This window comes from Nothobranchius furzeri, chromosome 13 (genome assembly GCF_043380555.1).
Source record: "Nothobranchius furzeri strain GRZ-AD chromosome 13, NfurGRZ-RIMD1, whole genome shotgun sequence".
Lineage (NCBI taxonomy): Eukaryota > Metazoa > Chordata > Actinopteri > Cyprinodontiformes > Nothobranchiidae > Nothobranchius > Nothobranchius furzeri.
In genome coordinates this window covers 18,810,907-18,830,462 of record NC_091753.1, presented here as the reverse complement: position 1 = coordinate 18,830,462, position 19,556 = coordinate 18,810,907, and the positions used below count along the sequence as shown (strand labels likewise).

General features: G+C 44.9%; 1 protein-coding gene across 1 annotated transcript in view; it reads left to right on the top strand.

The window, feature by feature from the left end:
• The window catches only part of epha4l (eph receptor A4, like), a 100,790-nt gene that overhangs the window by 3,303 nt on the left and 77,931 nt on the right, over positions 1-19,556 (top strand). Inside the window, exon 4 of the mRNA XM_054742968.2 lies at positions 1,640-2,303. Coding sequence (XP_054598943.2) covers positions 1,640-2,303 — 664 coding nt within the window. The remainder of the gene's footprint in view (positions 1-1,639; positions 2,304-19,556) is intronic.

Below are 19,556 nucleotides of genomic sequence, written 5' to 3'. Positions count from 1 at the left end.
TGTTAGATTTCAAACTTCTGCTATAAAAGTAACGTTTGAAGCGCAATAATAAACTAATAACGATATTCATTCAAATGTCACATCTTTATAAGAATGAGCAGCTGCTAAAGGGACCACAGGTCATGATGAACAGTCTAACGGCAGCATTCCCTAAATAGGAGGAATAAATCCCAGCCAACGGTCTAAAATAAACATCGATCACGATTAGGATTCTTCTCCATAATCATCATTACTTTTCTGGCATTAACTCAGTTATGTCTCGACAAATTCATACAGAAGTGTTCAGATTTATTCAGTGTCTCAATGAATAATAGCTTAAAATTCCTGCATTTGTTCAGCGTGCACTAATTAAAGTTCACACGAGCCTCTCGCTGGATTTAAACATTTATATAAATTAGCCACATTTACACCTGCTAATGAAAGTCAGCCCAGCAGCCTGCTTTAAACAGCTGTTGCAACGTCTGCTCATTAACCGAACCTGTGCTGCACTCAGGTCGTCCAGTCAGCTGTTTTATCACAAGCAGGTGACTGACAGGGTCTTGGCAGGCCTGCAGGTCTGCATTGCCCCTCTCATTATGACCAATTGATCTCATTCTCCCTCTTTCCTGCTATCAGGGAACGGCGCAGCCTTATCTCAGCTCCACTAGATTTCCGCAACAAAAGGGAGGCGAAGGGAAGACGGCAGAGGGGGGTGGAACAGCAGGGAACGACAGGCGTTCTCCCACATCATACGGCTGCAGCTGTATTTAGGCTTAAACCTACTTACTCCTGGGGAATGGGGTTTTAATCCAGCTTGTTTACGATTAGACATCGGGTCGTATCTTGCAGAATCAGCCATATCTCCCATCGTCCTGCTGTGTTTATTTTATACAAACTTCTGAATGGTTAAAGCTGCAGCAGCCAAAGGCTTGTCCGCTCCTGTTTACAGCCCAGCTCAGTCAAAGACTCTATTTAAAACACTCAGTAAAAAACCCAAGGGAGCACACTGCTTTGAGCCTCTGAGCGCAGGCTCGTATTTGCTCAGCGGCGCTCCGTCGAGAGGGGAACTCTGTCATAAGTAAAACAAACATTGGCTCTGGGCAAAATAAGCCGAGTGGTGCAGGGTAAAGTAATCCATAAGCATCGCGTCAGTGTCCCCCTCCCTCTCCATGGGTTCCCTCCAACATCAGTGAACATGTCGCCTGGCCCCGCTCCGTCATGCAGACACAAAGCAGACCTGCACACATTAGAACATTAGCACTTGTCCAAAGACCGTCCGCAGAATTCTTAAGAAGTCAGCATTTACCTACCCCCATGTCACGCAGCTACGATTGTAAAGGGGGGGGGGGGGATCAATGGAGCGCAGAGCTAACTGCACACGTTTCCTTTCTGATTGTTGAGGAAAAGTGCTGAATAACAGCCGCTCTCTGGGTCTGTATTAAGAGCTGACAGGTGTACTCGGTGTCAGACATAAAACATGCATTCATCTGCTGTGACGCCATTATTGACAAGACAAATCAAACGCTCCCACGGGATTAACGGCCATGTACACACAGCTAGGTCCAAAGACGACACTCCATTCTCACTGCTTCATTAGTCTTGGATTGAAAACGCAGACTTTGAACATTTACATTTGTATCATGTCCTTTTCTGTCCCCAGTGGGAGGAAGTGAGCATTATGGATGAAAAGAACATCCCCATCCGGACGTACCAGGTGTGTAATGTCATGGAGTCGAACCAGAACAACTGGCTCCGTACGGACTGGATCCCCCGCGGAGGTGCCCAGCGTGTCTACATCGAGATCAAGTTCACTCTTCGGGACTGCAACAGTCTACCGGGAGTCGTGGGAACCTGCAAAGAGACCTTCAATCTCTACTACTATGAATCCAACAACGACAAAGAGCGCTACATTCGTGAGAACCAGTTCAGCAAGATAGACACCATTGCTGCGGATGAGAGCTTCACTCAGGTGGACATTGGTGATCGCATCATGAAGCTGAACACGGAGGTCCGCGATGTGGGTGCCTTGACCCGGAAGGGTTTCTATCTGGCATTCCAGGATGTTGGAGCATGCATTGCTCTTGTTTCTGTCAGAGTCTTCTACAAGAAATGTCCTCTGTCCGTGCGCAACCTGGCCCAGTTTCCTGACACCATCACTGGGGCTGATACGTCCTCACTGGTGGAAGTTCGGGGCTCGTGTGTGGATAATTCAGAAGAGAAGGAGGTTCCTAAGATGTACTGTGGAGCTGATGGAGAGTGGTTGGTGCCCATAGGGAACTGTCTGTGCAACCCTGGATATGAGGACCGCAACTCGGAATGCCAAGGTAAAAACTGAAGGTTTTAAAGTCCTTTTTGTTGTTTCTCTCTAACCCTGAGTGCTCTATTCCCCTGGATGAGTTATTTCCCCTTCGGATTCATTCATCTTCCCTGTGCTTTCTTCTCTTTGTCCTTCCCTCTCCTCCCTGGATTTAACCACCTTGTGCTCTGTTGGACGTTTTTATCTCCTCGCTCTCTCACTCTTCTTTCCAGCGTGTGGTTGGCCAATAGAGGCAGCAATGACTGCAAATGGAGTAATTAGCAGGCCCTCTGGGAGGTGTTGTGCGAAGGGACGTATCCCAGGAGAACTGGTGAAACTAGAGGAGAGGAGGGTAGAGCTGAGCTACCACCACTGAGCATTTCACCCCCACCTGCTCTTTCTTTAGCTCCCTACGGGGGGGTTTATAATTCCAAGCATGCATGAGAGCAGTGGGAATACGCCGTTGTGGGATTGGATTGCTATCTAGTTTGGAGATTAGCCTTTTCTGGACAATTATCTGATTAGCAGACTGCGTTGATTCCACACCCTACACCTTAATCACGGTTAAGGTCAGCTCACGGTGCTTCTTTTCAACTGGAGCCATGATGGTACATTTATACAGGGTGTGGATTGTAACGTAATACATCAAAGAACTGCTGCAGTTTACTGCGTTTAGCTTTGATTAATAAGGTTCACAACGCATATTAGTAAGAGTCTCTGAGACGTGAGATAGGAGGTCTCTCCATCCCAGGCGAGTGTGGTCGGCTACTTCCATCACTGCAGCTAGGCTGTTTATTACACATTTATATGTTATGACTTGGTTCTGACTATTTAAATCAAACTCAGTTTATTTAGATTTGTAGGTAATTTGGATTAATGGTCAAACATTTATGGGCTCGACACACGGGAGGCGACATGTGGTGGCGGCCAGTGGCAAAAGCCAGTGATGCACCAGGGAGAATAACGAGTCTTCCATTGTTCTGATTGGCCGTCAGATTGGAGGGAATGTTGGGTCATTAAAGTAGTTCAGAGTTAAAAACGCAGTAGATATGCACGTTTTCCAAAATTCCTTTAACCGGTTATTGACGCCTTTAACGGGTAATAGCTGGTTAACAGGACACCAATGCACACAAACATTTGCCCCCTCTCTATGAATAATAATGCTTTTTCCATCTACACTCGTTACATTTGTGAACAAGAAGTAAAGAGAGAGCAGGATGACAGCTGAAATGTCCGTCAGACTCAGTACTTGTTGAGTAGCGGGCAGCCTGGCATCAAATACACAGTGATGCATGTGATTGCGGGCTTAAAAGCGCATTCTGGAGGCCACGGTTGAAAACGCACTTTAGTTTCCTTACACTGAACTAAATAATTACACTGACTTTTCTTTATGTTAACAGACAAATTAGGAGTCAGACGCAAGCAGGAGTGTCATGGCCGACTGACCTGCTGCTGGTCTCAGTTCAGTTTGCTGCACCATGTTTTGCCAGGCTTAGCACTTTGATGTGAGGCTTATTGTGTTCCACGAATGAAGCAACTAAGAATAATCCGCTCCCATGCTGTACTTTTTGCTAACCGCTTCGTGTTTCAGCACGTGTTTGGTCATGTGACGAGCTCATTTCTTCTTCTGCAGTTGCCTAGTAAACGTATTTTGATAGCAGCGCTCTTGCGCTCTCTAGTGACACAAAATATAATACACCCAAGCCCAGCAAAAGGACTTGAAGCAGTTAGTCTCAATCTGGAGTATTTCTCTTATCCGATGGCACCATCTAGTGGCTGACAAGCATATGACACAAATAGTCTGTTGATCCGTCCTTTTAAGTTGGCGACTTCACATTTATTTTATGTAAATGTACTTCTGTGGCCGACAAACGGAGCTAAAACTCGCAGTTTTACAAGTATTATTCTCATGTCATGTTGTGTTTTCATATACTTATATATTTTAGACTTTATTGTCCGTGAAAAGTTCATCAACTCTGCATCAGCCGAGGTATTCCTTAAATATGAAGCAGGTAAGCGGTAGTCTAACGCTATTGGTTAGTTCTGGTCGGTGCTAAGTTTCCTATTGCACGGAGCTCTGCGGGGGTGCTTAGCAAAAAAATAAATAAATAAAGATGTATTGCTTACATTATATGACGAGATAATCACTTTTACGGATTTCTGAAAAATCATACAAAATTTCTGAAAGGGAAAAACTCTGGAAAGACACTTTAACCTGGCAAAACTATTTTACCTGCTTACAACATGAACAACAACTAACCAGTTAACCGCATAATTACCACATTCATAACTAACAGGTTAACCGGTTAACTATGTACATCCCTAGAAGTCTCACAAGGTTTTGCTAGACTTACGTTAAGTCTTACTTCTGACTTTACCATATAAAAAATACGTGAATGGGTTCATCCCGGTGAATATGAGACCACACCAACAACCAACTCACCGACGGTTTCCCGTGCTGCTGCCTTTTTGTGAAGATCTCTATATTCTTTTGTATAAATGCTTTAAAGCTCGGGAAAATCGACACGGCAAGTATTAACTTTTCCTCCATGTTTGCCCGGAGATGTACTTAGAAGCAACCTGTCCTCTCATTGGTCAGTCAATGAAATCACAGCTGACTGGTCCCTGTCTGAGCTACAGCGACGAAAAGTTGAAATTACTCAACTTTTAGGGATCACATTGTTGGCTTGCCTGTGCACTTTTTCCTCACGTCGCATAGCGGGAGGGAGACCCGCGATTATTGCTTTGTTGTGCGTATCTCATTGAAAATGAATGAAGAGGCTATGTCACCTCCCGTGTGTGGAGCCCGTTAGACATAATAATGTATTTCCTAAATAAACGTAGAGAAAAAGTGATACTGCCCTTTTTTATGGTTATGGGAGTTAAATGTGATTAAATGTTGCCTTTAATTTTTATGTGCCCCTTCACAATCTGCCCCCAGTCCTTTAAATCATCCAAATGTTTTAACATTTCATTCTTCAGGTCTGGTGTTTTCCAAAAGCTTTTAAAGAAATGGAAGGAGGCTCCTGCTGCCCTTTTGCTGTTGTGTTGGAGCTGCAAACCTTCCTACTGCGACTGGTTTAGGTCTGCAGGCGAGTTGTTTAGTGGACCACATGGCGTTTTTGTCGGTTTGTAGGGATGATACCTCCAGTCACCGTCACACACCAGAGCCAGTGAGCTGCATCTGTGGGGTCAGAGGGCGGGCATGGGTGATTAACGGGGGCGGGGGGGGGGGGGGGGGGGGGGGACCACCACACATCTCTTAATTTACGAGGGAGCCTTTATCTCGGAGGACTAATTGCACGAGAAACAGGTTTGGTGATTTAGGGGTACGACTGACTGCTCGGGGGTGTCGCCAGAAAGAGAAACCATTGACTGATCGGCAGATGGACTTGTGTGTGTGTGTGTGTGTGTGTGTGTGTTGTTCTTGGTGTGTTTGTCCAGTTTCTAGAGGTTCCTGGAAGAGTTCCATATATTTTTATTGGTTTAGACGGCTGTGGTCTAAACTGTGGCTGTGTGAAGCAGATCAAAGAGGAAAGGGAAAAAAGTTTGTTGTTTTTAAGGAAATAAATAATTGTTCTTTAGCATTCTGTCAAGCAAGTAACTAAAATATCTTGTGCTATTTAAACACAATGACATTTACAGCAGACGGTGAGGTTTGCTTGTAGCATTAAATTAGCCTCCCTGCTAGTTTATTTCCTGTTAGGATGAATAGCGTTTGAAGGCAGCGTGGACTCAGATTCATTGATTTTTTTGATACTAATGCAAGGTCGCTGAATTTGCCAGCTTTAGCCTGGCACTGCTGCTTTTAGAGCCAGTGTATCCATTTAGTTCACATATCACTGCATCTGCTTAATTGTGTTTAAGTTAACAGTGCCAGAAACTCCATTAACTTTGAGTTTCAGTCGCAGTATTCTAACATTTCACTTTTGTGGAGAAGGCTGGTCTTCATTTACTCTGACGAGCGGGTTAATGTTCCCATGAGCGACAGACTTTATGAGAAAGAGGCTTCGCTCTTCGGGACGCGTTGACCAAAAGGCCCAAACAGAAGTGTGCTGACTTTACGGGCGAGCCGTGGTTTTTTACTGTTAGCCAGACTTATGTGGCATCCTAAATTATTTTAACAAGAGTAATAAATGCGTGACTTAATAAAGTTTGGATTCAGGACATTAAAAGCTTTCTACAGCGCAGAGAGAACAGCAAGTCTGTTTATCTCAAAACTCATGTACCTGTGGTTGTTTTGTGTGTTTGAGGGGTTACAAGGGCACACTGGCCCCTGGTTCCCAGCCCTGGATGAATGGGATCTCCTCCATCATTGTTGGGGGCAGCAGCAGAGCCGATGGTGGATGTTTGGGGATGGGGTGGGGGTGGGGGGGGGGCTGACGGGGCACATAGAACTTATTCTTCCCTCCTGGCAGAGGTCAAGAGTCATCCCCTTCTGCATCCATCTTGTGTCTGGGTCTGACAGGGTTGTGGATCCAGGATTGATTAAGACGACGGGGTTTTGACAGCTGTGGTGGCGTAGTGTGTATGTGTTCTGTACTCCGAGTGGACCAAGGGTGGCTAGGGTGTACTCCTAGGGCCAAGGCAAGAGCGACAACCAGAGTACTGAGGGCCAAGGGCCCCCTGATCTTAAGAGAGGGCACTCTGTCTGTTTGTATTTGGGATCACTTTCCCTGTTAACTACCCCCACCCATGCTCGTTGGGGAAGGTGGGGGTCAGGGAGAACCCTCGCTCCCCATCTTGTGAGGAGGTCTCTACAGTTGGACTTTTAATGGTGATGAGGGTTGAACGAGTGGCGGGCCGTGCATTTGTTGCCTGGGCCTTCAGTATCGGTTTACCAGCTAAGTTCATTGCAGCCCCCTTTAGCTAACGCCATGAACAAGCTAAGGCTATCAATGAGCTAATGCTAACAATGAGCAAACGCTAATAAGAGCCAACTGATACTAAATAAGACACAAAGTACAAAGATTCACACAGTTGAACAAAAAATAATGCTTTAAAGTCCAGTAGCAACTGAACAACTCCTTTAATAACTTCCAAAACGTCTGAATTGTCAAAATAGAAAAAAAATCGTAATAAAATCGTAATCGTAATTTAAAAAAAAACTAACTCATGATTTATTTTTTCCATATCGCCCACCCCTAGCTTAAAGTGTTAAAAACTCTTTTGTGTTGCTTTAATCATGAGGGGCATCTTGTGTATTGAGAGTGTTATTAAAGCCACACTATATAACTTTTTTCACATTTTGAAACCATTTTATTGAGCCAGTAGGTGCTAAAATGACCCTTACAGAGTTCATGAAATCTCACTCAGACCCTTAAGATCTCTGTGGCCTGAATACCGTCTTTGCAACTTCAGAGTTGCCGGTTTGGCCTGTTTGAGCTGACATACCTGGCGTTGCAGTCTGCTTCCAGCATGTTTTAGATCATGAACACAACTGATTTGTTTAATTTTGTGATGCATCCCTCCTGTGGACATGAAGGAAGGCTGGGGACACGTTTCAGTCGTTAGATTAAGGTGTTAAAAAGACAAGCACACAGCGAGGAGGTTTTGCTTTTGATTCTACAAATGAACACTAGGGGGTGCAAAAAGCAAGTGTACATTTAAAACAAGAAACCCAGTTATGACAACTCCAGACTTCTACTCTATGGCTGCATCAGCACATATATCAGCAATTGATATTCATAATTTAATATTTATATATATAACTAAATCAAGTAGAACTCTATAACTGCTGATATTTATCCAACCTCCTCGATATGCAGGAAGACTCCACTGACCATAGAGCCGATCGCTGTGTTTAATTTCCGTTTGCAAGCTAGTATTTCTAAACAGTTTTGACTTGAAATGTTATTTTTATATTTTCTGAGGAAAAAATCCATTTCTATTCCTTCATCAGTCAAACTTCAAAAGTATAAATGTTTGCTGATCACTGAGGATGTGCTTGGTGGTGATAGTTTTGCTCTAACTGCCCAGTTACAGGATAGATGACCCTCTGAGGTGTATCTGAAAGCTGATTGGTTCAAAAACAGTTCCGTTGCCCTACAGTTTAACTAATGTAGGTCTACTGAGTCAGAAGGCCTTAGGCAGATTAGACTCCCCTGGGAACACAAAGACTAAATCTGATTGGAGGAAACATAGGAGTTCCTCGGACACATACGGGATGGGCTGCAGCCAAAAGAAACCTAAAGAAAAAGGAAATAAAACTCCAGGAAGTAAGTGAATGCATCCCAATCATTGAACAAACAGTATAATTTAGATTGTAGTGATTCAGAAAATGCTTGGGCCAGCTGGCCTTATCCCTGGCGGCACGCCGCTGGTGAGGACTTTCTGTGTCATTAGCCTCAAAACAGTTATTTTCATAGCAGTGTTTACCGGTAAACCAGTTTTATCCCCTCAGAGCAACAATGAGAATGTGTGTGTGTGTGTGTGTGTGTGTGTGTGTGTGTGTGTTTGCTTTCATGCTGTATTGATTTGTGTGTGCTTGTTGTGTGGTGTCAGCACACAAATTGACACTGTAGATTTCCATCTTGGTCAGCTGTGAACTTGTTCTGCACATCTCCGTCAACACCGTAGACACGTCCGCTTAAAAATAGACCTCTCTGCCTTCTTTAGGGGCGCTGCCATATTGTATTTTTGGAACCAGAGTCTGCACACTCAGGATGAAGGGCTGAAAGTCTCACATTTTTTCTTTCTCAGGAGTCAAATAACAAACTCATTTTGTTCGACTTGAGTGTCAGATGTCTGGTGAGAGCACATGCAGGGTCTTCCGTTTGCTCTGTCAGAGGTCCCTACGTTTTATTGACTTGCAGATGCAGGTTGTTGGGTCGCTGTAAGCTGTGGAAATCACAGGAAAAGAGATTTTTAACATTTACTAATTACCAAATGGAGACAAAACAGTAAGCAAACAGGAAGGTTAGAGTCAGGCTCTCTGGATCTGTGTGTGGAGAGCGTTTCCTCACCTGAGATCTTTCTCATGATTCTGGGAGCCATTGCTGAGCGAGAGCTCTGCAGTAGATCAGGAGGTTTTAGGGAGTCTGTGTCCCCCTTTGTCCTGCCTTCCTCTGTTGACACTTTTAAATATGCGCTTGGGAGCATCACACAAAATTCACCACATCATTCTATTTAGCCAGCTGGTCCCTGTTGGCTTTGAATACACAGACCCAGTCCCTCTCTCTCCGCCTCTCTAATTTCCCCCGTTTTCATCCCCCTCTCCTTCTGCATCTGCACAAATTAAGTATTTGCATCTCCTTTTACGCTAGCTTAGCTGCTTGCTTGTTCCTTTTCTCTTCCGTGTCATCTGTCTCCTTAAATTTCCATTTTCTTCAGTGACTCATTATATGCATTTATCTTTTATGTCTCCTTTTTTACTTGCTCTTTTTTTTACTACTCATCTCCTGCTAGCAATTTTCTCCCATTGACACCATCTTTCTTCTCCTGCTTTTTCCCCCTCCCTCTGCTCGGCCGTCGAGGTGGTTAGTGTTTGTCAGCCTGTCTGTGGTGGCGGGCGGCAGCAGGAAGTGGGCAGAATAATGAGATTATACCTTCAGCAGTTGGAGGGAGGCAGGCAGCGAAGAGCAGCACACCGAACATCATCATCACCCGTCATTCTTCTCTCAAATGTGCATTCACGAGTGACACTTGTGAATGTGCTCTGACTCTGTTTAAAAATTCAGACACATTCAGAGAAGGGGTTTTACATGCAAGCACCCGTTCACACATGTATCTGGATTTTCTCTTAAAGAAAAGTCCAGTGGCGTGCAAAAATCTCAAAGCACACGTTCATCAGATGGACAGTTTTTTAGCGGGCCGAGCGGAGCAGAGTGCAGCAGAAAAGAGATGGATGTATTCGTCACTCCATGTGCCACCAGAGACACTCTTTCAGTGCCGCTGAATAGAGATGGGGAATCTATTACGGACTGGGAGCTGGGAAGATCAACAGGCACAGAAAAGAGCACCATAAGGCCCAGGGAACGCTGCTTCAGATCTTTCCTAAAGTCTCTTTATTATTCATCTAAATGTATTCATTATGTAAACATTTTATTATGTAGATTAACATCATTTCTGCATTTGAGATAAACAGTTTAGGTCAATCACAAACCTTTGATCTCTCAAATCATTTTTTTCTGCTATAAACTTTTCTGTTTAGCATTAAATGTTTAATTTAACCTCAGCTCACCTTTAGTCATTCACACCTTTGGTCAGTGGGTCTGCTCTGGTCTCTAGTCTTAAATGAATCCTGTTTCTGAAAGTAGAAGTTAGTCGGAGGAGTGGGGGCAGAAAACAGCAGGATGTGGAGTCATAGGCCACCGGTGGGGCACACCGAAGGCGGAGGCAGGCGGAGGGAGGCGGAGGCAGGCGGGGGCAGGTGGAGGCAGGCGGAGGCAGGTGGAGGCAGGTTGAGGTAGGCGGAGGCAGGAGGAGGTAGGCGGAAGCAGACGGAGGTAGGCGGAGGCAGGCGGGGGCAGGCAGAGGCAGGCGGGGGCAGGCAGAGGCAGGCGGAGGCAGGCAGAGGTAGGCGGAGGCAGGCGGGGGCAGGCGGAGGCAGGCGGAGGGAAGCGGAGGCAGGTGGAGGCAGGTGGAGACAGGCGGAGGCAGGTGGAGGTAGGTGGAAGCAGGCGGGGGCAGGCGGGGGCAGGCGGAGGCAGGCGCGTCGCGTCACGTCTGTGATTTTGAGAAGTCAAGTGGTCACGCAGATTGCGGTCCAGAGCTCTTCTTGGAAAGTCGCGCAATAGTCACAACATCATGCGGGACTTGAGAAGAAGCAGGAAGTGACTCTATTGTTTATACGTGATCATACTTGCTGTCATGTTTTGTGAGACTCTAGTTCATTGAAAATGGATAAGTACGCTATTTATTAGAATATTTACAGATCAATAGTACCTAACGTTATGAAAACTGCAGGTGGGTTTGTGTTGGCAGTTAGGTTTGTGCCGAAAAGCCAGTCTGCATTGTAAAGTTGTAAAGTATTCCACAATGTTGTAAACAGCTGCGGCGTGGCACTTGAGATTGAACTGGCGCTTATCTTCAGCTTCTCTGTGTGGCGCGCCGCTCCCCGTGTAGCCACTCTCATTAACTATATTGGCTTCTATTTAAAATGACAGAGCGGCACGCCTGTCTCTGGTGTACCCTAGGCTTTACGCATTAACATTCATTGTATGCAATTTCACCCCCTGATTGGCTAAAGCCGGGCGTACACTGTGCGACTTTTTCACTTTTTTGAGCCGATTTTCCACTCGTGCGAGAATCCACGAGATCGGGGCGAGTTTTGCGCCGAGCGGTCGTGTAGTGTACAGGGGGTTACGAGAGGCGATTAATACCACGTGACCAGCTACCAATCAGCAATCGTGAGCTCGCATGGACTTCTGGCGTGTTTAATATTTTGCTCGCCCCTCATGAGGGTATCGCACTGTTGAAGCGGCGCTGCGAGCAGCTGCGACCCAAAATGTATCAGAACCGCTCACGGCGCATGCGCAATCCTGCATCAACACCGCTCGCCCGCTATTTCTCTAATAACACACGTTGGTCCTTTTTATTTCTCCACGTTTTTTTTTTTACTCACAAAGATTGTCAAGAAAGCGTGTTTGTCGTGTTCATGTCAAATTAAACTGATCACAAAACACAGATTTACTTTCTTTATTTCGTTTTCCTCATCCAACCCCCATAAATGCCTGTGTGTCCTCCTGCAGCACTCCCGAAGGACAACAGGCAAAACAAGACAAAAAAGTCTGACATGTTGTGTAAAAACTGCTATTTTTAGCATATTTTTAGGGCAGACATGTTGCTACCAGACGTACAGTGTGAGCAGTCAGATCGCATCCGAGAACTGGGTCGTGCAGTGTGAGCGCATGACTCGTGAGATCTGCTCTGCGAGGAAGTCGTACAGTTAGAGCTGAAGCTGAGTGCTACGAGTGAAAAAGTCGCACAGTGTACGCCCGGCTTAACAGTGATGCAACTCTTCCACTGCCTTTGTTCGCTCCTATTTGTTGGTTGAGTAAAAAGTACATCAATGTGCTATCTCAACAACAACAAAACATAAGCCTTAATGTTTTCTGCCATTTTGTAAAGTTGCTATTGCTAATGCTTAGCTTCTATTAGCTAAGACGCACTCTGCTCTCTCCTGGTTGCTAAACCATCTCAGCCCTCTGAGGTTGCACACCAAAATGGGTGACTCCATCAATGCAGATTTTTTTCTTGTGAAGTAGACGATATCTGCTCTGGTGTCGATGTCTCTCAACAAACGTAGAGCGCTGTGATTGGACCAGTGGTAGATCTGCTGAGGTTATGATGCGGCGTGGCTAGAACAACCTGCAGAGCAAATTCTTTCTCTACTGCTACGGTTAGTCCAGATTTCTTGGCTAAAGGTCCTATAAATGTAAGCATTCAAAACAAACGTTGAGCATTTTCATCACTTTCTAAGCTTCTCAAATCATATTTTAAAAAAATTCTCTCAACACCAATCTTCTAGTTGGATGGAGGAGGGGCTGCTGGTGGTAATTCAGTCATCATTAGCCGAGGTGCTGAAATGTTTTTCCTGCTCGGCCAGCCGTCCTGCCTCAGTGTTCGTACCCTTAGCTGTTCTCTGCTCTCAACACCCCTCTCCATTTCTCCTGGTGGTGCCTGATTTAGGGCAGGAAGCCACCGGTGATGGAGCATGACCCTGGCTGCTAGTCGTAGCGCTCCCACATCTTCAGCCACAACGCAGTGTGACTTGTCACACTGCCACAAATAATCATCCTTGTGTCATTTATCTTCTCCAGACTTTTTAACCCTCATTTTTATTCCCAAAGATCTTCAAGCCTGTGCTGGTGTTCCTCGTTTTTTAAAAATAACTCGATACCAGCTGAAGGAAAGTGGCCCTACCTCAGTGTCGAACTGAAATGTGGAATTAATCATTTAGAAGAAATAAAATCAGGAAGGTAACTGGCTACTGAAATAGAGACAACTTTCACTGACATTCGGGTTATTGACTTTTCCTGTAAAATGCTAGTTTTAAATGTAAATCAACACATTTTATTAAATTCCTTTTTCATGTTGCAAAGGTTGAAATATTTTCACATTGAAATAATTTTTATTATAAACTACTTAAACCCCAAGTGTGTTGTGGAATGCAGCCAATATTTTCATTTGTTGTTACAATTAAAAAATAAATGGTTTTCAGGCAGAAAATCACAGAAAATGAAGTAATCAAGTATGGCTGCTGGCCCTTTTCTGGTAAAAGAAAAAAAAAAACATGAACAAGCTTAATATTATTCATTTAGGATAGTATATGTTATTTAAAGACACTTAAGAATGATCTAGCACCTTTTAGAACTTCATAACACTGTAAAATGTTACAGATTATTTAACACACACACACACACACACACACACACACACACACGCACGCACGCACGCACACACACACACACACACACACACACACACACACACATATATATTCTAATTACTGTAACCATGGTCTTGAAGATTGTGTACAAAACAACAGATTTGACCTGAAAATATACTGAATTTTCTTTTATTTGTTCAGGTTGTATGATCAAATATGGCAGCTTCGATTTTCATGCAATGATTTCACATTCATCCTTATTTAGCACAACTGGTAACCCTTGTGCATTATATGTTTTTAGAGATCACAAGGAGAGACCAAGTTTTCCAGTTCTGCAGACACAACAACATTTGGCACGTGACAGGCCTGTGCTGATTGGTCGAATGGTGGCATGGCACCAAATGTGACTAGCTTGATTTCTGAGCATTGGTTGGGTGAAATCCCATAATTCTATGAGTCCGTGAGAAGGCACACCGACATCATGTATGATGTGAGTGGTGGTGACACTGGCCCTAAAGACTTATTGGTTGAATATGAAATATTGTGTAAGGAAATGTTACGTTTCAGAGCGCTACGCAAACCAACCTAAAACAATTGTCTTATATTACATCACCATCTGATAGTGACTGCATGAGGTGCATGTTCATATGGGACAGCAAGTACACCAGTTTGTGTTTATTCAGATATTCTAACACGGCTGGCAGCAGCAGCATATGTACGATGAAAGTGTTAAAACAATGACAACATTTCTCTCCTTTTCTCGTCTTCTTTCTTCAACCCTCAGTGGTCTGAAAAGCATCCTCTCTTTGAAGCCCGCAATGGGAAGAGGGAGCGATTAAAGCAGTCAGCAAGCAAATTAGCATGTCAAAAGGCCCTGAATCAATACCCCAGCTCTCTACCAACACAGCCCTGCAGTCCTCTCACTCCCACTCCAACCATCGCTGCCATTCGCCCGTTCCTCCAGCTATATGCCTGCTTCCCCGTCATTTTTTTTCTGCCCGCTCTCGTTCCTTCGCCCCTTGTCCTTTTTTCTTCGCCGAATTTAAAATTTCCCTTCCTGCCCTCTCAGCTGGCAGACGGCTGGAGAGAAGAGGCAGGGTTTGTAAAGAGAGATGGACAGATGTATAGGCAGAGAAAGGTGGGTGGTGAGGGAGAAGTGGACAGCCATGGAGTGGGCATGGGTGGACTGTTTTGTAGAGAGGGAGGTTATGAAAGAGAAAGTGGGCCCCGTCACCTTCTTTGTGCTGAGAGAGCGAGAGAGAGGGGCAGAGAGGACCACTCTCGCCAAGAGCAGCAGAGATGAGGATGAGGAGGCAGGGAGGGAGCTAAAAGGGAGAAAGGAGCAAAAACATGGGGGGAAGTGAAATGGAAAGAAATTAAGTTCCAGTCTGGCAACTGTCTTTTTAACACTTCATCCATCAGTTTAGGATTGGACAGATATCCCTTTGATCTTTGGCAAAATGTTACTGATCACAGGACTATTGTATCTGTCTGAACCGTGTCTCAGCAGGCATATCACATGCTGTATCATAAACTTGTTCTAAATCTGGTCGTGCGATCTGAGCTTGGAGACAAAGCAGCCTCTCAGACGGGCGGAAAGCTCTCGATCGCTGTCGGACAAAGGGAAGCTGATTGCAAACACCTTGAAAATGTTTTATCTCTTACTGATTTCTATCTTAAGACCCGTCAATCCTGCCGGGCCAATAGTAGGTGGTCTTTTCTTCTTCTCTTGTCGCTTTCCATTTTCTGTAGGGGCACAGGGTTCAGTGGCCAAATCAAAGGCCCCTCCACAGCAATCAGTCAGGGGTTATGACAAAAAAGCTTGCAATAAAGGGCCGTTGTGTAATCTGATGGGCCCTGAGACTGAACGTAGTGCCCATTTTAATGAGCTAAGATCCCCCTTTCTAATCATGGTAGTGGATGAAAGCGAGGAAGCTCACGCACACAGACGCTGGATGTGTGATTTGAATCTGAGATACAGGAAAACTTCCTCAACAACAGGTGGTCATGCTCTAGTGGGAGGAGTCTCGGTGTGAATCCCAAAGTTTAAAGGTCTTCTAATTACAGAACATTTCAAAAGATGAACCAGAATGGCAACATTTGTGATTACTTAGATGTTCATACTTCTATAAGTCATTTGTGGTTTGGAACTAAACTATTTGCAGTTTGCTGAAGAGTAAAATAACTTTGATTTATGGACAATTTTGATCTAATTATGCAAATGTTCTGTCAGTGTTTTTACTTCTGATTGAAACCATAAACCAGTTTTTGGGTGAGACTGACATGAACCATTACTGCTTTAGAAGCCCTCGGGCCTGCAGTGACCAGTCAGAGGAAAAGACCCCAAGCTCCAGTTTCTATTGCTGTGTAGGATCCACTCAATTTATGAGGCAATAGTAATAAAACCTGTGACAGCTTTGATCACATGACACATGCTGTGGAGAAATTATAACTTTAAAGCAATGAGATGAAAATATAAAGTTTTGAAACAATTTACGAGTTCATCTAATTGTTAAATACAGGCCTCCTTTTGTAGTTTGCCATATTTCTTTGGACAGCTCATAATAACTGCTTTCATAAAGTCCTTTTTGACTTTCCTCAGGAATCACATATGATGCAAACCATCTGTGATGCAGTTGTTTGATGATTAGCACAAATATTAAAGCTGTTTTTAGAGTGGTCCAAGTGACGCAAGTCTAAGCCAGAAATCATCATCAACAGCTGTGCACCAAACAACGATGTGATGTTGGTCTAGAATCGGTAGTCTTAAAGGAGCGAGAGAGAGTCACATCAGGTAGTTTTCCACGGTGGCTCTGGATGGTTCACATTCCAACTGCCAATCATAATGGTCTGAGTGAACGTACCTTTAAGTGTTTTTAGACATTCCACATCCGCATTTGGAACGGTCCCAATGCGACAAGAGCAGCCGGGATGGTTGTTAGCATGCCAGATGTGAACAGGGTCAAGGGTGGTGGACACTGACCATTCCAAAGCCTCCAGTTGGCTGGTAACACAGACCACTTGTCACTGCTGCACTCTAACAAAGATACTTGCTCTCGTCCATACAAACATTCTTGGTTCTGTCACTATGTCTGCATGACTTCAACGCCACATAAAACTTAGGAAGAAATGGGGTTTTAAAGAGCCAGGAAGCAGTTTTAGGATGTCATAAGAACCCGTCCCGTGTATCACAAGAGGCAACCCCAGGGTATCCCAGCTGAAGCCACATGCTAGGGAAACCCACTACAGCTAAAGCTATTGTTCTGTTAGCGATGTGTAGACTGTTATAAAGGACAAGGATCTTAGTTCCATTTTCGTGGTACGTTCTAACATGCTAGCTGTAGCATTTAGAACAGAGATTTGAGGCACTGATTTAATTCGGAGTATGTTCCAAACTAAGTGCTTTAAAGAAAGGGAGACAATTATATGAAGCCTTTTTTCCCATTTGTCTTTAAACACAGAACAAACACAGTTAATTAGGCTTACCACCCTTTTTGTGATGGATGTGAATGGTGAACGACCTGTATTTGTGTGGCGCCGCCACCTTCTCACCCGTTTCACACTGAAAGCATCAGCGGCAACGAATGGCAGTGTAACGTTGCTGCTTCAAATATCCTCAGTTAAAGTCTGTGGAGTGTATTTAACCAGCCACGATGCAGCAATTTTCAGGTGTGTTTTGGAAGCGGCACAGCACCGCAACACACCGCTAAAGATAGGATCACATTCTATTTTTGCAGTGAGCCGCTTCTGGGACATGTCAATTTCCGCAGTTAATATACAGCTAGACAGGAAATCACACACGGTTTCAGTAGAAAATCCCTGGTAATTTTCAAAATAAAAGTACTGCAGTTATGCAATTTCATACATATGAAGCTTACATGTGACCCAACGGCTTGTTTACTCCCAACATCGTTCCAGAAGTGCAGTTTTTCATGGCTTTATTCCTGCAGTAGAGAGGAACAACGTCATATATGACATCAAACAGTGATATCAAATGTGATTTCCTTCTTTAACGTTTAATGGTGGATTGCATAAACAAACCTCACGGGATCTTGTGATTTCGTGATTTTGCGAGTCCAGCAAGAAACACAGCGAGGAAGCCGTTCTGCGACCAAGTCTCTCCCAGTGTGTAATGAACCGCATTGATGCTCGCGAGTAAAACATTCAGCTGCCGTTCTGCGCCGCTTGATGTTTATGTATTTAGCAGACGCTTTTGTCCAAAGCGACTTACAAGAGATAATCGGCATGTTGCCCTTGAGGCTAACAACAATAACAACAACAACAACAACCAATTTCCAGTCAGTCGTAGGTGGCAGTGAGGCAGCATGATGAATCATGGAGAGGAGGGAACAAAGGAGTGGACAGTAGAGAGGGGGATGGGTGCAGGGAGGGTGCTAGTTTAGAAGATGCTCTCTGAAGAGCAGGGTCTTCAGGAGTTTCTTGAAAGTCAAAAAGGAAGCCCCTGTTCTGGTAGTGCTTGGTAGGTCCTTCCACATTTGTGGAACGATGCATGAGAAGAGTCTGGATTGTCCTGAGCGTGGTGTAGGCACTGCTAGCCGACGATCCTGTGATGACCGGAGCGGCCGGGCCGAGACGTAAGCCTTTGCAAGAGGATTCAGGTAGATGGGAGCCGTACCATCTCGGACTTTGTATGCTAGTGTTAGCAATTTGAATTTGATGCGTGCTGCTAGCGGTAGCCAGAGGAGCTCGATGAACAGAGGGGGGACGTGTGCTCTTTTTGGCTGATTGAAGACCAGATGCGCCGCTGCGTTCTGGACCATTTGAAGAGGGCTCACAGTACAGGCTGGAAGACCAGTTAGAAGGGCGTTGCAGTAATCGAGGCGGGAGATGACAGTAGATTGCACCAGGAGCTGGGTGGCATGTTGTGTTAGGTATGGTCAGATCTTTCGTATGTTGTACAGCGGCGGTAAAGCGGCATGAATGAGCAACAGAGGCAACATGATCTTTAAAGCTCAGGTGTTCATCAATCACAACACCCAGATTTCGAACTGCCTTTGAAGGAGCCAGAGATAGGAAGTCGTTTTGGATTGAGATATTGTGCTGTATGGATGGTTTTGCTGGGATGACAAGTAGTTCAGTTTTAGAGAGGTTGAGATGGAGATGGTGGCAAAGAGAAGAGTTTCTAGTACAGAGCCCTGGGGGACTCCTGTGGCAAGATGGTGCACGGTAGAGGATTGTCCAAGCCAAGATACACTGAAAGATCATCCTGTGAGGTACGATTCAAACCAGGTGTGTGCTTTCTCTGTAATGCCCATGCTAGAGAGTGTGGACAAAAGGAAGCCATGGTTGACTGTGTCAAATGCAGCCGATAAGTCGAGCAGGATAAGCACTGAGGATTTGGAAGTCGCTCTAGCTTCTTTTAAGGATTCAGTCACTGCTAACAGCAGTTTCAGTGTGAAATGGGGGTTAGGGTTCTATAACCCCCAAGGTGCTTCACAACACAGTCATCCTCATTCACATTCACATGCTGATAATTATGAGTTACAATGTAGCCACAGCTGCCCTGGGGCGCACTGACAGAGGAGAGGCTGCTGTACACTGGTGCCACTGGTCCTTCCGACCGCCACCAGCAGGCAAGGTGGGTAAAGTGTCTTGCCCAAGGACACAACAGCAGCATTCTCTGGTGGGAGCCGGGATCGAGCACACAACCTTCCGATTATTGGACAACCCGCTCTACCTCCTCAATTACTGCTGGGATATGCATATTAAAATATTCATGTGCATTAGGCAACTTTGGTGTTGTTTGAGAGGTGCAACTTTATGTGGGAGAGCTGAGATGTGATTTGTGGATGTGAAGGTCTCGCAATACCAAGAAGCCCATAGCTTCAGCCCTCCTGCCAAAGGCAGATGTGTGTCCATGCCAGGGCATGTCTATGGGATTAGTAACTTTGATCCTTCCTGATCCAAAGCTAGCTGCCAAATACTGCT